The 22,317-nt window shown below is 43.7% G+C and overlaps 1 protein-coding gene across 1 annotated transcript; it reads right to left on the bottom strand.

Annotated features, from left to right (window-relative positions):
* Nucleotides 1-1,347: 1,347 nt before the first annotated feature.
* LOC311133036 (four and a half LIM domains protein 3-like) lies at nucleotides 1,348-21,352 on the bottom strand. The gene is made up of 6 exons (XM_084166456.1): nucleotides 21,210-21,352; nucleotides 5,963-6,142; nucleotides 4,764-4,938; nucleotides 2,759-2,928; nucleotides 2,424-2,610; nucleotides 1,348-1,823 (listed from the first exon to the last, which is right to left on the bottom strand). Exons 2-6 carry the CDS (start codon nucleotides 6,116-6,118, stop codon nucleotides 1,663-1,665), a joined length of 849 nt encoding a protein of 282 aa, XP_084022582.1. The 5' UTR covers nucleotides 6,119-6,142; nucleotides 21,210-21,352; the 3' UTR covers nucleotides 1,348-1,662.
* Between the last annotated feature and the right edge of the window lie 965 nt (nucleotides 21,353-22,317).

Here is a 22,317-nt window from a genome sequence, read left to right as displayed (position 1 = left end):
CATGTACTGGTTTGAACAAGAGATGCATTTTAATCTATTACTATTATCTATAAGTAAGTTCCTGGAATTCATGTAGATGGGAATCATGCATATGTAAGTCTTTGTTATCAGCCCCATTTTTGACTGATGCATACACACTGCATTGACCTGGGTGTTGACACCGGTCTGCTGGTCTCAGAGGGGTGGATCCTCAAGCACATGCACTTGTGACTTCAGAGGTTATAGCCCCTCACTTCCTGTGAACTTCAGTTCAACTTACTACACACATAGGGCTGTCAATCCTGTATTAATGTGTGAACAGTCTTGTGTCTTGCTTTCGACCTCACGTGACCCAACATATCTGTTTTTAACTGTAGAAACAACTTGGTTTAAAAGGCCAGCTACTTTTTGTTCTCTGTGTAGTCTTGTGAGGTACATATGGAGGGAATGGGATTTTTTTCATAGTGCCATGCTTAAAGGGCTCTCCACAGCACAACAGTATGTAGAACTATGTAGAGAGCTACGCAAACGAACCTCTGTCGGATCCGTTGCGTAGACTGTGTAAAGCCTTTTACAGACCATTATCAAAAAGTGGCTTCAGCAAGTCATTGAGCAGTTTGAGGAAAACTACATTCCACTCTGAATAAAGATTCAATCAGCCTTTTGGGGACAGTTTGTACCTTTGTCCTCCGCTACAATGCGTTTTGTGTTGGTCTGCCTGAATCTTCACTGAATTCCAGGGAGTGGCCACTGGGCACCACCACACTGGCACAACCAACGTAAAAATGATTCAATCTGTTCACACCAGGGGTTAAATAAGGAAAGTAATGTGCAATGTACGCAGAAGTCTGAAGGCTGTTCTCATCAGAAGACAATACACACCGCAAAGAAGCCTTATGAAGGGTTTCTTTTGGCCCATTTTGAGAAATACAATATATTAATCTTAACAAATACAGTATTCTGATCCAGTTGTGTTATTATTACAGTAAATAAATTACGCTTTATTGCTTTAGAGTTGTAACACTACACAATAGTTACAATACAGCATACAGAAACAAGGCAAGAAAGGCCATTTTGGTTTATATAAAAGAATACAAAGGCGATAGTAAAAAAGAAAGATAATTAATATAATTGACAAGCTGAGCTCTGACAACATTTTAATAATTTTTGATATAGCTGCAAACAAATACAGCTGTTAAGGCACTTAAAATATTTTGTTCACACTGTATGTGCATCATTAACACCATATTTCAGTAGAGCTCAGGTCAGGTGCATTAATATGTACGAAACTTTAGGAAAAAAATATATTTAATGTATTTGTTGATGTGCAAAAATATATTACAAAATTACAAGAGGAAAAGCTTTAGCCACATCATACTTGTGTTATTTGCTGGCTTTAAACATACATTTCAATGTGCTTTATGTTGTAAAGGCAGGTTAACAACATAGAATACATGCAACACTGATTTAAAAAAAGATATATATATATTTATATAAATATATTTAAGGTGATGTAGTATAAAATGTAGTGTTTGCTTTAATATGTTGAGGTTTAGATGCATCTGTACTGTACTGTATATGTTAACAAACCTGGAAGTGGACACTACTGTGTTACTAACTTGATAGCTATTACTGTACATTTGTGATTGGTCAGGTGCAGTTGAAGGACGAAGACAGTGATTCTCATTGGTCTTCTTGGTCGTTGTTGCAGTCTCCACACAGGATCTGGTCTCGGTCGGGGAAGAAGCCGGCCCCAACCAGAGAGACGGAGCAGCGGGAGCACTTGAAGCAGGGCTGGTGCCATTGACGATCCTGGAAAGAAATATACTTCCCCTCGCCAAACCCTGGAGGGAAATAAAACACACTCGTTAGCATCTATAACAGAATACGGTTACGTCTCAAATGGCACCCTATTTCCTATATAGCCCTATAGGCCCTGGTCAAAGGTAGTGCACTATAAAGTGAATAGGGTGCCATTTGGGACATGGTCTACGTCTGCAGAGAGACCTTTGACTCTCACCTGGATTGACAGGTGGGCCATAAGAGAGACATTACACAACACAAAAAAAAATTACATTCTGAACATTAAGTTCTGTGGGTTATTCTATGGTTGGCTACAATAATAGCCCTGCTGAGGATCTGTCAGTTCTCTGAGGTCCCTGTGTTTAATTGAAACATTGGCATTCTAAACATAGCCGCAGGCTTTACTAGTATATTTACAGTATGTCTGTGCTCTGGCATTAGGCTGAGATGGTACAAAGTGGTATAATGGGGAAGACATTGTGTGCGTCCCAAATGGCACTCTATTACCTCTATGGTGCACTCATTTTGAACAGAGCTCTATGGGCCCTGGACAAAAGTAGTGCAATATAAAGTGCAATTTGGGACACAGACAGTGTTTCAAATCAACCCATATTATCGAGTCAAATGGAGAATGTACTAACCTGTGATGGGCGAGTTACAGGAGGCACACTTCTGTGCGTAGATGCTGCTGAAGCACTTGACGCAGTAGGGCGTGTCTCCCTGGGAGGTGAAGGGCTGGCCGGCCAGTGGGATCTTGCATCCCGTGCACACGAAACACTCTTTGTGCCACGTCTCATCCTTGTAGCTCACACCCCCTGTCGCCAGCGCCTACGGAGGAGACATGCCCATCAACCACCCACTTGATCTAGCAAGTGTTTTTCACAAGGAACCTATCTACTACTGTGAACATGTCAATAACAGTGACAGGGAGAGGATGATGAAGGATAGCAGTTGATTTGAGGAGACCCTGGTTCACCTTTTTGCAGTGGCTGCATTGCGGTGCGAACCTGCCCTCGTAGCACGGTACACAGTAGTAGTGGTCTTTGTCTGGGATGAAGGACTGGGCACCGATGGGCTTCTCACAGCCATGGCACACAAAGCAGTTCTCGTGCCATGCAGAGCCCTCATACTCCAACTTCTTTGAGCCTGCCAGAGGGAGGGGGGAGAGAGAAAGAGAGAGAGAGAGAGAGAGAGAGAGAGAGAGAGAGAGAGAGAGAGAGAGAGAGAGAGAGAGAGAGAGAGAGAGAGAGAGAGAGAGAGAGAGAGAGAGAGAGAGAGAGAGAGAGAGAGAGAGAGAGAGAGAGAGAGAGAGAGAGAGAGAGAAGAGACAGAGACAGAGAGAGAGAGAGAGAGAGAGAGAGAGAGAGAGAGAGAGAGAGAGAGAGAGAGAGAGAGAGAGAGAGAGAGACAGAGACAGAGACAGAGACAGAGACAGAGACAGAGACATAGAGACATAGAGACATAGAGACATAGAGACAGAGACAGAGACAGAGACAGAGAGACATAGAGACATAGAGACAGAGAGACAGAGAGACAGAGAGACAGAGAGACATAGAGACATAGAGACAGAGAGACAGAGAGACAGAGAGACATAGAGACATAGAGACAGAGAGACATAGAGAAGGAGACAGACAGTTTTGGTATAAATCAGTCTGTCTGCAAGAGTCATCATCTGAGTAGTCATCACAATTACAGGTTTGTGTGCCATGTCAGCCACTTGAGTTCTGGGTTACAATGTCAACCCTCAGCATTGCGTAATCTCCAAGTGCTCACACTACTGCTATAGCCAAAACAGGATGATTCAGTAATAACTGTACCTATTTGTACACAGACTCAATATACCTCCCAGTCAACTCATAAAGTATAAATAATATTACAGGATTTTGCCATCAAGAATGCCTGTGTGGTGTTACAGCAAGTCAGGGCCAAATGGCTTTATGTAAGGAGGTATTTCAGAATGATGGTTTATGGATGACTGTTCTTGGAACTTCTGACTTTAAGCGTATGCAGTTTAGTCTTCCACAAATACACACTTCCTCCAAGTAGGTAATAAAAGTAGCCAAAATAAAAGAAAGCGAGCCATGCCTATGAAAATGAACACCAGACCTCTTAATCATTGCCCTTGTTTTACGAGCTTTGGGACCTGAAAAATGCGGAGGTCGGCCAGTTGAACGTGTAACCGGCTGCATTTTTTAAAGGGGCGAGGGCGCAGTGTAGCGTTTAACTGCCACAGAAACCTAACACCCCACCCTGTCCAGATTTAATCCTGTGTAATTTGCAGTCATCCGACACCCACCCCTGCTGGTGGCGTAACACTGCCATGCCGTCACAAAGAACCTGGGGCCAGAATTCAACTGAGAGGCACTTTCAGCCGAGCGAGCACTGTCCCATCTAAGCACTGTCACACCCTAGCTGCTCAACAACAAAAACACATTAGCCTTTTCATGGCTGCATCCCAAATGGCAAACTATTCCCTATGTAGTGCACTACTTTTGACCAGGGCCCTGAAGGTAGTGCACTATACCCAGGGAATAGGGTGCCATTTGGGACACAGCCTATGCTGTCCACGCCTGGGTGTGAGAACCCCTACCTCTACACTTTAGTGACACTGACTGAGGCAACGGAGCGGAATAGGTGGAATGGTATCAAATACAGCAAACACATGGTTTGATGCCATTCCACTTGCTCCATTCCCCTCAGCAGCCTCCACTGGTGTTGTGTTATGTATGGCCCCGTGTGGCTCAGTTGGTAGAGCATGGCGCTTGCAACGCCAGGGTTGTGGGTTTGTTTCCCACGGGGGGCCAGTATGAAAAAATGTATGCACTCACTAACTGTAAGTCGCTCTGGATAAGAACATCTGCTAAATGACTAAAATGTAAAATGTAATGTTGTCATGTATCCCCGCACGTTTCTGAGAGTTTCGATGTTCTGCTTGAGGGTACCTCTCCCTACTCAAGGGAAACAGTATCAGCTTTGGGTACCTGGCATGACGGTCTTGTCGCAGGCCACGCACTTGGAGGAGAACTCATTGCAATAGCAATCATTGCACAGCAGCGCCTCCTCCTGGCTGGTGAAGGGCTCGTCCGCCAGGGAGCGGTCACAGCGGAAACAACGGAAACAGTGTTGGTGGTAGTGTCTGTCCTCATAGAACAGCTCCTGGAGAGGGAGAGGAGGAGGAGGAGTAAGAGGGATGGACCCAGGCAAGGCAGGTCAGAGTCCGAAATATTCGGATTGAAAGACCATTCACATTAGTGGTAGCTGGTGGGCAGAGATATCGGAGGACAGGCTCATTGTAATAGCTGGAATGGTTTGATGTGTTTGATACCTTTCCTTTCCATTCCAGCCATTACAATGAGCCCGTCCATCTATATCTCCACCCACCAGCCTCCTCTGGTTCACATTTATGTTTATATGACAATGAGCTAGATTAGATCTGTTAACAAGGAGGTTTTACTGCATAACTCTAACTTCAATATAAACCATTTGAGTAAATATTGAAACAGTGTCCACAAAGAGATGTTTTAAATAATCCACCGCTTACAGTATGTTCCAGATCAACTGTAGTGCAAGCAAACACGGCTAACACACATTGCATGATTAATGTCTCGCATTATGTTCGGGGTGAAAACAATAATAATCCATTTGATTTGACCCGTTGGTGGGTTTTCACAGTGTTAGTAAAGGGGAATTGGACAGAGAGGGATGAGTGCGGTAAGTACTGTGTGGAGGAGGAGGAGGAGGAGGAGGAGGAGGGCCAAAGCTAACAGGAGATTTATTTACTGCCAGTCCCTCTGAGAGAGTCCATAACTCAGAGGTCACCCGTGCCCCGTGGCGTCTAAGGGTGTTCCCTTCAGCCCTGTGTTTTCATTTGACTCTAACCAAAAGGCCTTAATGTCTGCCTGGAGCAGCTCAAAGGGGATTTGCAGATGTCTTGGTATTTGCCAAAAGAGCAGGAAAGTTGTGTTTTCCAAGAACTCCAGCTCTTTAGAAGCCATTATAATCGAACACATGGACAAGGACAAATGCACACATACGCACACACTCTACTTCAGAAGTGACCACACATTCAAACAACTGTAGACAGAAAACAACCACTTGCCACATGTAGACACATTCACACACACACAACATATGCTAAACACATTCACACACACACCTAGATCATACCGTTTATGCTTACCCGTGCATTGTGTGCGATGAGCTCCTTACACTCCTGACATGTGTTGGCATACAGGCGGTCATAGCAGGGGATACAGTGGGGAACGTCCTCCACTTGGATGTATTTGCGTCCGTACAGGGACTCCTTGCACTCGCCACAGTCAAAACGGTCACTCATGTTGTCTTATCCCCGATTCACCTCCTGAAAGGAAATATCACAACCACAGTGAGTGAACGCTTGCTGAGCAAAGGAGGAGAGGAATGAGGACAGCGCTGTGAACGTGTGAGGGAAGAGGGGGGGGGGGGGGGGGGCAGTGAGGGGAGTGAGAGAGAGAGAGAGAGAGAGAGAGAGAGGGAGAGAGGAGAGAGGGAGAGAGGAGAGAGATTCCCATGCAAATAAAATAAAAACTAAAATGTATTTGCCTAGAAGTAAGTATCCAAGGCAACCAGTCAACAGTAGGATAGGATGACCTTTAATGCCCCAGAGGGGGAAATTGTCTACTGCTGTATACAAAATAGACACTGTACAAAACACACTCAACATAATACATACATTGCACGTTACCCATGTCATACATGTTGTACACGTCTCGTACAACCAAATACATAATACATATTGCACACACTACCCTAACACACTCTGTCAGCGGCATACTAACAGATCAGCTTAACTTAATGCTGTTTAGACACCATGGACCTCCAAGGCCCTAGCCTGGTCCCAGATCTGTTTGTGCTTTTGACTACTCCATTTTTATTGTCAAGCCAAACAAGGTTTTGCATTACAATTCCATAAGAAGTTGGCAAGAGAACAGAAACAGATCTGGCACTCAGGCTGCCAAAGCCCCTGATTCACCCTGGGAAACATTCCTGACTACATGTTCTAATCAGGTGATTGACATCTCATATGGTGAATAGGAAGGACGTGGTGGAAATACGCCTGACAGCTCTACTATACTGAGACAATCAGAACACCCTCCAGGCTATTTCTTAAGTCTGTAGGGAGCTGCGAGAGTATGTGACACCATGTCAGATACATGTACCCCAGTAGCGAAAGGGAAACAGAGTATGGGATTGCGTCTGTAGCTTTTCCTATAGAATGGGAAGGGCAAACAGGGTCCAACGGGGTACAAATGGGATGTGTCCCAAATGGCACCCTAGTTCCTACATAGTGCACTACTTTTGACCAGAACCATATGGGCCCTGATCAAAAGTAGTGCGCTATATAGGGAATAGGGTGCCATTTGGGAAGCAACCATGGTGTAGAGTAGCAAAAACTGGGAAGTGGGGGGATAAAGGTTGGAATTACATGAGTGGAGAAAGGTCTCAAGTTTAGCTAACACAGGCTCAAGAAAACATTGTCAGGAACATGGCATTGACAGAGACTCTAAAGGCAGACACAAATGTTTATCTTGGAAGCCATTTTGTTTATAATATTTTCCCTCTTTTTGAGGCAAAGAACACCCTTGAAATGCTTTCAGAATGTCAAAAAGCGAGGAGAAGGGTTGCGGGTTCAGTGATGTGCAGCTGAGCTTCAGGCGGTGGGTTTTAAAGGGAAGGGAAAGCCCTGGGGGTGAAGGGTTTAGCAGCTCCCACTCAGCAGACAGAGCTGAAGTCACAGCCTCACAGGCTCCATGTCCTAGTAGTGATTGAACCCAGGAACTGGGCTGCATCCCAAATGGCACCCTATTCCCTATACCTGTATAATGCACTACTTTTGACCAGGACCCAAAGGGCCATTTGGCACGCTCACGTGGAGTTCCGAACCAAGCAGACCTCATTTCTTGGAAATGCATTTTGCACACACAGGGTTGGCTTGATATAAAACAGGGGGGGTTGAATCAACCATTGCTCATGAAAGGAATTCCATCCTACAGTTGCGGTTGTTTTTTTACAGGTATTGAGTTAAATGTACTGGAACCCACAAGTTATTCGCATCTGGTCCATTAATGAGTCGGCTCAGCAGTGGGGTGTACGTGCCATTCAAATGACTAGCCTCAGACTTTATTTACCATTATTACCACCATTTATACACGATGGCAAGCACACAAGACAGAAGACCTGGCGAAAGAACAACTTCTGTTTTATCCACCCTATTTGTCTCTTTTGTTTATAATTAAGCAACAGAAAACTTAGCTAACCTCCACAAAATGTCATAGCAGCAGCGCATTTGTAATGGGAACATTGAGCCATATCCTCCTCCCCCATCAGCTAGGCTGCATCAGCCTAAAGAGGTTTGATACTTTACAAGGTCAAAGACACTTGGACGGAACACAAAACAGACAAGTCCATCACACTCCATATCTGTTTCATGTCCGTTTATTGTGAGAGCGGTGGAAATCAGCTTGACTTCCCCTGCTAATGTCTCTCAAGAGGTTAGGCTTCTAGCTATTCTAGTCCATCCATCCCTAGAACCACTGCACTGATGCAACAATGGCCTTCCTTCCGGGCATAGTCCCCACACAGCTCTCTGAGGCCCCAGTATGACATCTGCAAATACATTATTTGTACTCCAGCTGTTGTGTCGACAAGTATAGGCATTATGACATTCCTTTCTATGTTTTGAAAGTCATACAAATGTTAACCATAAAAATGTATATGTCTGACCCAAAATCAAAATATAAACCAAGCCCTTTCTTTTTGATAATTTAAATCTATTGCGTCATTGTTTTCGGAGCCACAGATGGATTGGACCTATCCTTCACTGAACAACAATGAGCAGCTGATGAGTATTTCTGTCTGTAATAAAGCCCTTTTGTGGGGAAAAACTCATTCTGATTGGCTGGGCCTGGCTCCTCAGTGGGTGGGCCTGGCTGCCAAGTGGATGGGCCTATACCAATGGCTGCACCCCTGCCCAGTCAGTTGAAATCCATAGATTATGATTTCCTTATATGAACTGTAACTCAGTAAAATCTTTGAAATTGTTGCTTGCTGCGTTTATATTTTTTATCAGTATACATAAATGTATCTGTGTCTCCGCGTCCTGCTCCCAGTGAGACGTTAAGTCAAACAGAAATCCATCAATGGGAGACGTGTTTTTCTCTCCTAGCACACTTCTGTTATAACTCTGAATTTCGCACTTCCAGCCCCAGCAGACACATGGATATTCTTCAGTGATATATTGTCCACGCTGGTGAAAGATTAATCGGAGTCATTGACTCTGAAGGCTTTGTACTGTGAGCCAGACAGCAACACACACTCTCTCTTCGTCTCCCACATGGCCCAACAACCGACCAGGCCGCTCTCTGTCCCTTCAAGGTTCTCTGAAGTTGTTTTCTTTCTTTCTAACCTGACATTTTCTTCAGAGTGCGGAGCCAGTTGGAACTGCATGTGTGTGAGTTCTACTGCAGGGTGCTTCTCTGTCTGCGTGGGTTCTTCCTAAATGGTAACCTGTACCCTATACAGTCCACTACTTTGACCAGGACCAATGGGGCTCTGATCAAAAGTAGTGTACTATAAAGGGAATAGGGTGCCATTTGCGATGCACACTGTGTGTTTATTTTCCCAGCAGAGGAGTCTAGTGTGCCCTATGCTTTACAAAGCAGGATGTTCCATGATGAAACCCCATGACACCTAGGAGCAAGAGAAAAGAGAAAGGAGCCTTTGTCTGAAATGGAACAATCCTACAGTAGTGTGTAGGTAGCCTACTTCCTTGGATAACATTACCAGTTTCTTCCTAGGATTAAAAAAAATACTCATCAGGTGGTTGTTCTTGTTGACATGTGCTGGGTGACCTATTGCACTTTCCACTGATATTCAAATTAGAGCCCTGCACAAGCATGAATTTTAAGCCTGAGTCCTACCCATGCCTGCGACGTTCAGGCCCTACCCTACCCTGTCCAGATTGCTTTTGCCAAATTTAAGGCTCTGCCCGAAATCAGAGATAACTTCCTTTGTTAGTATTCATTAGATGCTTGTCTCTGTCTGTCCCTCGCTCCCTGCGCTTTTCGCGCTGCATACATAAATAAATTGGTCATTTAGCAGACGCTCTTATCCAGAGCGACTTACAGGAGCAATTAGGGTTAAGTGCCTTGCTCAAGGGCACATCGACAGGTTTTTCACCTAGTCGGCTCGGGGATTAGAACCAGCGACCTTTCGGTTACTGGCACAACGCTCTTAACCACTAAGCTACCTGCCGCCCAGTCTGCGTGTGTGAGTATCCATAGCAATGGCTCTGCCTTGGGCTGCTCAATCACGAGACTTGAGAGACCAGTTAGCTGCTAGCTAGCTATTTTTCGTCACACTAAACTCGACAAAACTCAAGGAACAATATTATTTTATAGGGATGGGCATGAGTATCGAGCACTTGAGTACACGTCAAAACTCGATCTTTAACCAGATATATTTTTTCAAATACTGTAAAACTATTTAGTAAAATGTTTGTCTTGAAGACAACGTTAATTTGTTTTGACTTTAGAGTTGCATTTGTACATGTGCATTTGCGGGGGAAAACAAAAAAGAAACCAAGCAATGCATCAAACAGTTCTTCTTATTAAATTCCCTTTCCCCCCCATGTCTTGCTCACTCAATTGCGTTCTGACCACTCCCTCTACACCAGTGGCGTGTATTCATGGATGCCAGGCTTCCCCCCCAAAAAAGACTAAAACATACAAAATAGTGTATCTTTCGACTCTCTGTGTTTCATAAATTTCCTGCCATTCACAAGAGGCTGAATGTGTCTCACCGGAGAAAGCATCTGAGCGAACAAAACAGCGCCCCTCTGTCTCAGTATGTGTAGCGTATCTAACTGATGCTGTCTTGTCAGAAAGAGTTCAGACCAAACACATCACAAGTCAAACCTCATTCTTGACATTGTTGTTGTCCTCTGGTGGCTAACTAGCTACAGTTGAAGTCGGTTGGAGTCATTAAAACTCGTTTTTCAACCACTCCACAAATGTCTTGTTAACAAACTATAGTTTTGGCAAGTCGGTTAGGACATCTACTTTGTCCAACAATTGTTTACAGACAGATTATTTCACTTATAATTCACTGTCTCACAATTCCAGTGGGTCAGAAGTTTACATACACTAAGTTGACCGTGCCTTTAAACAGCTTGGAAATTTCCAGACATTGATGTCATGGCATTAGAAGCTTCTGATAGGCTAATTGACCTCCACAAGTCTGGTTCATCCTTGGGAGCAATTTCCAAACGCCTGAAGGTACCACGTTCATCTGTACAAACAATAGTACGCAAGTATAAACACCATGGGACCACGCAGCTGTCATACCGCTCAGGAAGGAGACGCGTTCTGTCTCCTAGAGAAGAACGTACTTTGGTGCGAAAAGTGCAAATTAATCCCAGAACAACAGCAAAGGACCTTGTGACGATACTGGAGGAAACAGGTACAAAAGTATCTATATCCACAGTAAAACGAGTCCTATATTGACATAACCTGAAAGGCCGCTCAGCAAGGAAGAAGCCACTGCTCCAAAACCGCCATAAAAAAGCCAGACTATGGTTTGCAACTGCACATCGGGACAAAGATCGTACTTTTTGGAGAAATGTCCTCTGGTCTGATGAAACAAAAATTTAACTGTTTAGCCATAATGACCATCGTTATGTTTGGAGGATAAAGGGGGATGCTTGCAAGCCGAAGAACACCATCCCAACCGTGAAGCACGAGGGTGGCAGCATCATGCTGTGGGGGTGCTTTGCTGCAGGAGGGACTGGTGCACTTCACAAAATAGATGGCATCATGAGGAAGGAAAATTATGTGGATATATTGAAGCAACATCTCAAGACATCAGTCAGGAAGTTAAAGCTTGGTCGCAAATGGGTCTTCCAAATGGACTATTACCCCAAGCATACTTCCAAAGTTGTGGCAAAATGGCTTAAGGACAACAAAGTAAAGGTATTGGAGTGGCCATCACAAAGCCCTGACCTCAATCCTATAGAAAATGTGTGGGCAGAACTGAAAAAGCATGTGTGAGCAAGGAGGCCTACAAACCTGACTCAGTTACACCAGCTCTGTCAGGAGGAATGGGCCAAAATTCACCCAACTTATTGTGGGCAGCTTGTGGATGGCTACCCGAAACGTTTAACCCAAGTTAAACAATTTAAAAGCAAAGCTACCAAATACTAATTGAGTGTATGTAAACTTCTGACCCACTGGGAATGTGATGAAAGAAATAAAAACTGAAATAAATAATTCTCTCTACTATTATTCTGAAATTTCACATTCTTAAAATAAAGTGGTGATCCTAACTGACCTAAAACAGGGAATTTTTACTAGGATTAAATGTCAGGAACTGTGAAAAACTGAGTTTAAATGTATTTGGCTAAGGTGTATGTAAACTTCCGACTTCAACTGTAGCTAGAATCGGCCCTTTCCTAAATTAGCCATTGATAGAGATAGGGATTTGGACTTGTGGTTTTACTTAATTCTCCGTTCTGGCCAATGATTATAACAGCGATTCTGATCCAACCCTAAATTCACACACTACCGTTCAAAAGTTTGCGGTCACTTAGAAATGTAATTTCTTTCGAAAGAAAAGCAAATTTTTTGTCCATTAAAATAACATCAAATTGATCAGAAATACAGTGTAGACATTGTTAATGTTGTAAATGGCTATTATTGCTGGAAACTGTTGATTTTTTATGGAATATCTACATAGGCATACAGAGGCCCATTATCAGCAACCATCTTTCCTGTGTTCCAATGGCACGTTGTGTTTGCTAATCAAAGTTTATCATTTTAAAAGGCTAATTGATCATTAGAAAACCCTTTTGCAATTATGTTAGCACAGCTGAAAACTGTTGTGTTGATTAAAGAAGCAATAAAACTGGCCTTCAGACTAGCTGAGTATCTGGAGCATCAGCAATTGTGGGTTCGATTACAGGCTCAAAATGGCCAGAAACAAATAACTTTCTTCTGAAACTTGTCAGTCTATTCTTGTTCTGAGAAATGAAGGCTATTCCATGCGAGAAATTGCCAAGAAACTGAAGATCTCGTACAACGCTGTGTACTACTCCCTTCACAGAACAGCGCAAACTGGCTCTAACCATAATAGAAAGCGGAGTGGGAGGCCCCGGTGCACAACTGAGCAAGAGGACAAAAACATTATAGTGTCTAGTTTGAGAAACAGACGCCTCACAGGTCCTCAACTGGCAGCTTCATTAAATAGTACCTGCAAAACACCAGTCTCAACGTCAACAGTGAAGAGGTGACTCCGGGATGCTGACCTTCTAGGCAGTGTTGCAAAGAAAAAGACATATCTCAGACTGGCCAATAAAAGGAAAAGATTAAGATGGGAAAAAGAACACAGACACTGGACAGAGGAAGATTGGAAAAAAGTGTTATGGACAGACGAATCGAAGTTTGAGGTGTTTGGATCACAAAGAAGAACATTTGTAAGATGCAGACCAAATGAAAAGATGCTGGAGGAGTGCTTGATGCCATCTGTCAAGCATGGTGGAGGCAATGTGATGGTCTGGGGGTGCTTTGGTGGTGGTAAAGTGGGAAATTTGTACAGGGTAAAAGGGATCTTAAAGAAGGAAGGCTATCACTCCATTTTGCAATGCCATGCCATACCCTGTGGACAGCGCTTGATTGGAGCCAATTTCCTCCTACAACAGGACAATGACCCAAAGCACAGCTCCAAACTATGCAATAACTATTTAGGGAAGAAGCAGTCAGCTGTTATTCTGTCTATAATGGAGTGGCCAGCACAGTCACCGGATCTCAACCCTATTGAGCTGTTGTGGGAGCAGCTTGACCGTATGGTACTTAAGAAGTGCCCATCAAGCCAATCCAACTTGTGGGAGGTGCTTCAGGAAGCATGGGGTGAATGTGTTCCACAATATAATATAACCAGTTGATATTATGATTTCAATTTTTATTGACTGAATATACACTGAGTGTACAAAACATTAGGAACACCTGCTCTTTCAATGACAGACTGACCAGGTGAAAGCTATGATCCCTTATTGATGTCACCTGTTAAACCACTTCAATCAGTGTAGATGAAGGGGAGAAGACAGGTTAAAGAAGGATTTTTAAGCCTCGAGACAATTGAGACATGGATTGTGTATGTGTGCCATTCAGACAGTATATTTAAGTACCTTTGAACGGGGTATGGTAGTAGGTGCCAGGCGCACCAGTTTGAGTGTCAAGAACTGCAATGCTGCTGGGGTTTTCACGCTAAACAGTTTCCCGTGTGTATCAAAATGGTCCACCTCCCAATGAGCATCCAGCCAACTTGACACAACTGTGGGAAGCATCGGATTCAACATGTGCCAGCATCCCTTGGGATCGCTTTCGACACCTTGTAGACTCCATGCCCATCAGTATTGTTTTTCCCGCAGTGTGTCCCAAATGGCACCATATTTTCTACACATATACTACTTTTGACCAGGGCCCATATCTGGTCAAAAGTAGTGCACTATGTAGGGAATAAGGTGCCATTTGGGACCCACCCCCAGTCATTCCTCATTATCATGTGTGAACCAATGAGTTTCCACAGGAGTGTGTGGTCGTAAAAGTGTGTGCTGTTTCTTGACACAGTACTTATATGTTCTAAAGAAAGGCTTTTTGACTATGGTAAAATGACTAATGACTAATCAGTACTTTATCCGGTACAGTAACACCCTAAAACTACCCAGACGGATTATATGAAACAGTAATATACAGTAATAACAGGGGGAAAAAACATTTTATTAATCACATGCTTCATAAACAACAGGTGTAGACTAACAGTGAAATACTTATTTACGGGCCCTTCCCAACAATGCAGAGAGAAAGAAAATAATAGAAAAGTAAAACACGTAATAACAAAAGTAATAATAAATACACTATGAGAAACAATAACTTGGCTATATACACTGTGTGCAGGGGTATGAGGTAAATGAGGTAGATATGTACAGTATATACACTGCTAAAAAAAATAAAGGGAACACTTAAACAACACAATGTAACTCCAAGTCAATCACACTTCTGTGAAATCAAACTGTCCACTTAGGAAGCAACATTGATTGACAATAAATGTCTCATGCTGTTGTGCAAATGGAATAGACAACAGGTGGAAATTATAGGCAATTAGCAAGACACCCCCAATAAAGGACTGGTTTTGCAAGTGGTGACCACAGATCACTTCTCAGTTCCTATGCTTCCTGGCTGATGTTTTGGTCACTTTTGAATGCTGGCGGTGCTTTCACTCTAGTGGTAGCATGAGACGGAGTCTACAACCCACACAAGTGGCTCAGGTAGTGCAGCTCATCCAGGATGGCACATCAATGCGAGCTGTGGCAAGAAGGTTTGCTGTGTCTGTCAGCGTAGTGTCCAGAGCATGGAGGCACTACCAGGAGACAGGCCAGTACATCAGGAGACGTGGAGGAGGCCGTAGGAGGGCAACAACCCAGCAGCAGGACTGCTACCTCCGCCTTTGTGCAAGGAGGAGCAGGAGGAGCACTGCCAGAGCCCTGCAAAATGACCTCCAGCAGGCCACAAATGTGCATGTGTCTGCTCAAACGGTCAGAAACAGACTCCATGAGGGTGGTATGAGGGCCCGACGTCCACAGGTGGGGGTTGTGCTTACATCCCAACACCGTGCAGGACGTTTGGCATTTGCCAGAGAACACCAAGATTGGCAAATTCGCCACTGGTGCCCTGTGCTGACGGGACAGAGTCTGGAGACGCCGTGGAGAACGTTCTGCTGCCTGCAACATCCTCCAGCATGACCGGTTTGGCGGTGGGTCAGTCATGGTGTGGGGTGGCATTTCTTTGGGGGGCCGCACAGCCCTCCATGTGCTCGCCAGAGGTAGCCTGACTGCCATTAGGTACCGAGATGAGATCCTCAGACACCTTGTGAGACCATATGCTGGTGCGGTTGGCCCTGGGTTCCTCCTAATGCAAGACAATGCTAGACCTCATGTGGCTGGAGTGTGTCAGCAGTTCCTGCAAGAGGAAGGCATTGATGCTATGGACTGGCCCGCCCGTTCCCCAGACCTGAATCCAATTGAGCACATCTGGGACATCATGTCTAGCTCCATCCACTTGCTTTAGTCCAGGTCTGGGAGGAGATCCCTCAGGAGACCATCCGGCCACCTCATCAGGAGCATGCCCAGGCGTTGTAGGGAGGTCATACAGGCACGTGGAGGCCACACACACTACTGAGCCTCATTTTGACTTGTTTTAAGGACATTACATCAAAGTTGGATCAGCCTGTAGTGTGGTTTTCCACTTTAATTTTGAGGGTGACTCCAAATCCAGACCTCCATGGGTTGATACATTTGATTTCCATTGATAATTTTTGTGTGATTTTGTTGTCAGCACATTCAACTATGTAAAGAAAAAAGTATTTAATAAGATTATATCATTCATTCAGATCTAGGATGTGTTATTTTAGTGTTCCCTTTATTTTTTTGAGCAGTGTATAAAATGACTAGACAACAGGATAGATAACAAACAGTAGCAGTATATGTGATGAGTCAAAAAGAGTTAGCGGAAAACGGGTTAATGTAGATAGTCCGGGTAGCTATTTGGTTAACTATTTAGAAGTCTTATGGCTTGGTGGTAGAAGCTGTTCAGGGTCCTGTTGGTTCCAGACTTGGTGCATTGGTACTGCTTGCCGTGCGGTAGCAGAGAGAACAGTCTATGACTTGGGTGGCTGGAGTCTCTGACCATTTATAGGGCCTTCCTCTGACACTGCCTGGATGGCAGGGAGCTCGGACCCAGTGATGTACTGGGCCGTACGCACTACCTGATGCAGCCAGTCAAGATGCTCTCAATGGTGCAGCTATAGAACCTTTTGAGGATCTGAGGGCTCATGCCAAATCTTTTCAGCCTCCTGAGGGGGAAGAAGCGTTGTCGTGCCCTCTTCACGACTGTGTTGGTGTGTGTGGACCATGATAGATCCTTAGTGATGTGGACACCAAGGTACTTGAAGCTCTCGACCCACTCCATTACAGCCCCGTCGATGTGGATGGGGGCATGCTCGGCCCTCCGTTTCCCATAGTCCATGGTCAGCTCCTTTGTCTTTCTGACGTTGAGGGAGAGGTTGTTGCCTTGGCACCACACTACCAGGTCTCTTACCTCCTCCCTATAGGCTGTCTCATCGTCGTCGGTGATCAGGCCTACCACCGTCATGTCGTCAGCAAACTTAATGATGGTGTTGGAGTCGTGCACGGCCACGCAGTTGTGGGTGAACAGGGAGTACAGGAGGGGACTAAGCACGCACCCCTGAGGGGCCCCTGTGTTGAGGGTCAGCATGGCGGATGTGTTGTTACCTATCATCACCACCTGGGGGCGGCCCGTCAGGAAGTCCAGGATCCAGTTGCAGAGGGGGGTGTTCAATCTCAGGGTCCTTAGCTTAGTGATGAGATTGGAAGGCACTATGGTGTTGAATGCTGAGCTGTATTCAATTAACAGCATTCTCACACAGGTGTTCCTCTTGTCCAGGTGGGAGAGGGCAATGTGGAGTGCAATAGAGATTGCGTCATCTGTGGATCTGTTGGGGCGGTATGTGAATTGGAGTGGGTCCAGGGTGTCTGGGAGGATGGTGTTGATGTGAGCCATGACCATCCTTTCAAAGCATTTCATGGCTACAGATGTGAGTGCTAAGGGGCGATAGTAATTTAGAAAGGTTACCTTGTCTTTCTTAGGCATAGGAACTATGTTGGTCTGCTTGAAACATGTAGGTATTACAAACTGGGTCAGGGAGAGGTTGAAAATGTCAGTGAAGACACTTGCCAGTTGATAAGCGCATGCTCTGCGTACACGTCCTGGTAAGCCGTCTGGCCCTGCGGCCTTGTGAATGTTAACCTGTTTAAAGGTTTTACTCACATCGGCAACGGAGAGCGTGATCACACAGTCAGCAGTCATTTAATAGTTACCCCACTTTATACTTGAATATTTATTTTCCATGAAACCGGATTAGCCTATGTTTAATAATGTTCCTGCCCAGAACAGTTAACATTTTGTCTGACATTTTTGGGTCACACAACATAGCTCTCACAGAGAAGGATATTGATGGGCTGAACGTTGCTATAAACACATGTAAAGCTCCTGTAGCTATAGCATGGATGGTGAAGTAAAATGTTCCAGAAAAAAAGGAAAGGCTTGTCCCTTACAGCCATCGGTCGGATGACTGCTCCCTCTCTCTTTTATCCCAGTACAAAGAGACCCAATGTGAAGTGACTGACTTCCTGCCGGATCACAAGGCACTGTTAGCTGCCTGCACGCACACACAAACCAAAATGAACAGAGTTAGCTCTCATCAAGTTGATATGCAATTTCTGTCTGTTTCAACATTCCAAACGCAAAACACCTCGTTTTGGATACTTGAACATCGACCATGCCCAACATTCCTTTACCAATGTCCTTCTGAGGTCACTTCAATCAATGTGTTGAAAACAGACAAAATTGCACTGGGAAACACACACTGGGCAATGATGATACTATCAACTCAAGACAAGTGAAGACTTTACCTAATCTTCATTCTTATCTGAATTTAATTACAAGCACGGACTGATTAATGTCTCCACTTGCTCGTAGGGTAGTAATTAAAATATCCCTTGCTGACATTAAAACAGAAATACTGAGCCTGTAATCTTTCACCTGCCCTTTGAGGAACAATAAAAGCGTAATTAATGAGAGGGTACGTGCTTGGCTGTGTTTAGCTTTGGGCCCCCAGCTGTCTGTTTATACCCCGTAGAGAACAATGCAAGCTGCAGCTGAAAGCCTTCTTAGAGCTATGTCCTTCCCTCACCACCTCTGGTGTGTACTAAAACAAAAGGCCAAATCCGACAACAAATAAAAAGACGTCACTGTGCCAATGCCTTCTTCGCTCTGTGTGGTAGACCTATGCTATGTTCATGAACAAAGGAAAGGAAAGGCCTGAGTATGACCTGGTGCAGAACTCAGTCTAGTAAAGATAACAAAAAATAAGTGCTTTAAATTAGAAGATAATCTGAAGAAAATCAATTGAAAGGGGGAATAGATATAATCTCCTCTTTCTATTCAAAGGTAGTCATGGAGATAAGAAGGCAAGAGACGTCACTAGCATCCTCTTCTGGAGCAAAGTTGCTTTTGGCAACAGTCTGTTTCATTTGGATTATTTTGCAGTGGGAATTTGACCAAAGAATAAATAAATAAAGTTGGCTTGATGTGCACAATCAGCAGTCAGTCATTATCCAAAACAAATATGCACGTAAACATATTTTCCCAGCATCAGATGCCGGTAGCCAGTGGAGCGAGCATCCATCCAACCCCAGGCCCCGGGTGTTAATGGTATCAACTGTGTTTATTTTCCCAGAGCCCACGGCAACCCTACAGCCTGTTGCCTTTGTTTCATTGCTGCTGTAAGATTTATTTGTCTTTGTTTTTGAGTAACATCTACATGTGTAAGCAGTTTTGGACTGTTGAGACAAATGGTTGTAGACCCCAACAGAATTTTTTTGGGAGAGAGGGAGTTCGAGGAAATTTGAGATAGAGTGGAATGCACTGTTTCTGGAGACAATGGATAAATAAGTAAATGAATTTATCCATTTAACTACATCGAAATGGAAACAGAAACAACAGTGTGATAATAGTAGTGAATAATTTATAACCTATGGGTCATTGGCCCTAATCATGGCCTGAGCCCGTACCAGGTTGTGTCCCAAATCATAATATTCCAAAAGTAGTGCTCTATATAGGGAATAAGGTGCCATTTGGGATGCATTCCCAGTCTGGGAAAGACTTGTCCATCTCCAGAAGTCCTGGAAACCGTTTGGCTCTGCTCCAATGATTGTACACAGACCCAACCTTCCCCAATGAGAAGAATGTCAGAAGAATGAGACTGTGGTCAGAACGTGGCAGAATCATGTGGTAAATCCAATGTTGGGATTGAAAATAACAAACAAATGCATTTTTCTTCCACCCTCCCTCTGTTCTAAAAACGGCAAATTCCTCCTTTTCTAAAAAATAATGAAGCAGTTCTTTCTGGCTGCCACCACATTTCTGCTGGTTACTCACAGGGAAAGACTCCTCACAAAAAGCCGATTGTTTAAATAATTAAAGAGCTATGTTAATTTCACCCAAAGTGTGTCGAACTCACATGATGACATGGATATAGAGTTTGCTGAATACATGCAGAAACTATTCCATTTGGTGTTTCCCCCCACCATATCAAGACACTGTTAATCAAGCTCTTAGTTTGAATGTGTGAGCAAATAATATGTTCTGTGTGTTATTATTCAACATTAACGTGTCAGAATCCATGTAATTCAAACAGAGAGATTGACTTGGGGGCAACCGTTACAGAAGGGCCCGTCTCATCTAAGGACTCCTTGTTCTCCTCTCTATAAATTGTACCTGTTCAAAATGGTCTCAAGTATCAATTATATACTTGTGTGCCTCTGTCCAAGGCAGCTAACCCCAACCCCCAACATCCCTCAGTTAGTTTCCTCATTCTAAAGAAAAATTTGGCTACATCCTATGATATATCCTGTCAGTCCAGAGCCCTAGGAGAGAAGGGACGGATGCTAAGCATCTGTGCAACAGGATATATAACGTTTAAAGAGCGATAAAGAGGACATACAACCATTTGTTGGCTGAGATAGAAAAACATTAAGGAAGGGACGGAGAGAGAAAGAGAAAGCGAACATGAGATAAAGAGAGAGAGAAGAGAGAGAGAGAGAGAGAGAGAGAGAGAGAGAGAGAGAGAGAGAGAGAGAAGACAAATTCGATGCTCTGCCTGTGGCTTGTGTAATGAACTGTGGCTTGTGTAATGAAAAACAAAACAATAAATGTTCCTTCTAAAGAGCATTGTGTTTGAGCATCTGCTTCATGTCGAATCTTGTGTGTATGATAGACATATCACAGAGTTTCTCAGGTGGAATACTGTACTGTCTGAGACAGACAGACAGACAGACAGACAGACAGGTGAGTCGTGTGAAAGATCTCTCGAGCTGTGATCTGTCTTGTGGACGTCGAGTGTCCAGATATCTTGACCTAAAACGTCACGCAATTTTCTGTTCCCTTGATAAAAATAAGCATAAATACCTTTCCCAATGTATGACAATAGTTAACATATAACACATATTTTATCAGATAAAATAGTCAGTAGGCTAGAACTGAAGGGTCTAACGACGGACGATTCGCCAGGTGAGTCGATTCGCATCACCAACTGTATTATCCAGGTGCTTCACTGACTAAAATGTAGGCTAGTAAAAGTAAGAATAAACAACACTATTCACTTAATCTCGTTTTAAATCTAATATTGATCATATTGGCTCTCATAATTGTGTTATTATTCGTTATAAAACTCATACAAATGATTGTAAAATATCATACCCCCAATTTACAGCTCCTTGCCAAATGAAGTTCCTTTGTTTCAGTCACCAACCTGTAGCTTGCAGCTTTTCTCCGGCAGAAAAGTTGACTACAAATTATGACGAGTCAAGATCCGATACAGTACTGTACCCTTCTCAACTTCAACTAATGTGAAATGCATCGTGTAGCCTACTACCTCCCGTGCGCAACAGCATCAGGCATGCGCGTAAAATCCCACCCTACAGAAATGTCACTCCTCGCTTTACTGCGGAGGCACATCCGCACAGGTAATTTCAAGTGACACAGACAAAAAAATCATATTTACCGAGCTATTCATTAACTTTGGAAGTGTCTGTTTGTTTAGCCAAAATCTCTATGTTGTCACTGTTAAAACTGTGTTTTTGACTTGAATGTAAAAGTCAAACATGAACAGAACTCCATAGGCTGCTTCCTACTGTACCTTCAGGATCACAGATGACTGACTCATTATCTGTATCTGTTTGTTCTTCATCCCTGTTTTATGTTAGTGGCAGTCTGTACTATCATGTCAACTCCTTGTCACCCATTATTTTCATGCCATGTTTGGCTTGACAATTACCAATGGAGTTGGCAAGAGCACAAGCAGATCTGGGACCAGGTTGTATATCTCAGTGTAGAGAAGTAGTGAACTACATGTAGTTCAACTAGTCATTTAGCTACATTTTGCATTAGCTTGGTGGTAGTTGAAGTACATTCAAATGTAGGTAGTGTTTTCAATAGTTAATTACTTTTTTGCCATGTAGTGGTGTAGACAATTATTGGAACTACAGACTACTTTTTTGCAAAAATAAAATATGGGTGAAGTGGGCAATCATTTCCTTTCTTTGTCTGCATCAGACCTGCATAATTCTCTCACTTGTGTTTAATAGGCTAAATTACACATTATGTTAACATATGACCCCAAAGTGATCTGTTCTTGTAATTATAGTCTATGCCATTTCAGATTGACATATGCAAACATGTTTAACTTAACTTCTTTCAGTGTGAAGTATTTGGTAGCTTGGTAACTATCTTTTCAGAGTAGCTTCCCCTACACCGTCACTAACATTGGTTGATAAGAGGCTGATGGGGGTAAAAACTGAAGCAATGA

The sequence above is a fragment of the Coregonus lavaretus genome (genome assembly GCF_964263955.1).
Source record: "Coregonus lavaretus genome assembly, chromosome: 7".
Classification (NCBI taxonomy): domain Eukaryota; kingdom Metazoa; phylum Chordata; class Actinopteri; order Salmoniformes; family Salmonidae; genus Coregonus; species Coregonus lavaretus.
This window is presented reverse-complemented; position numbering and strand designations above follow the sequence as displayed.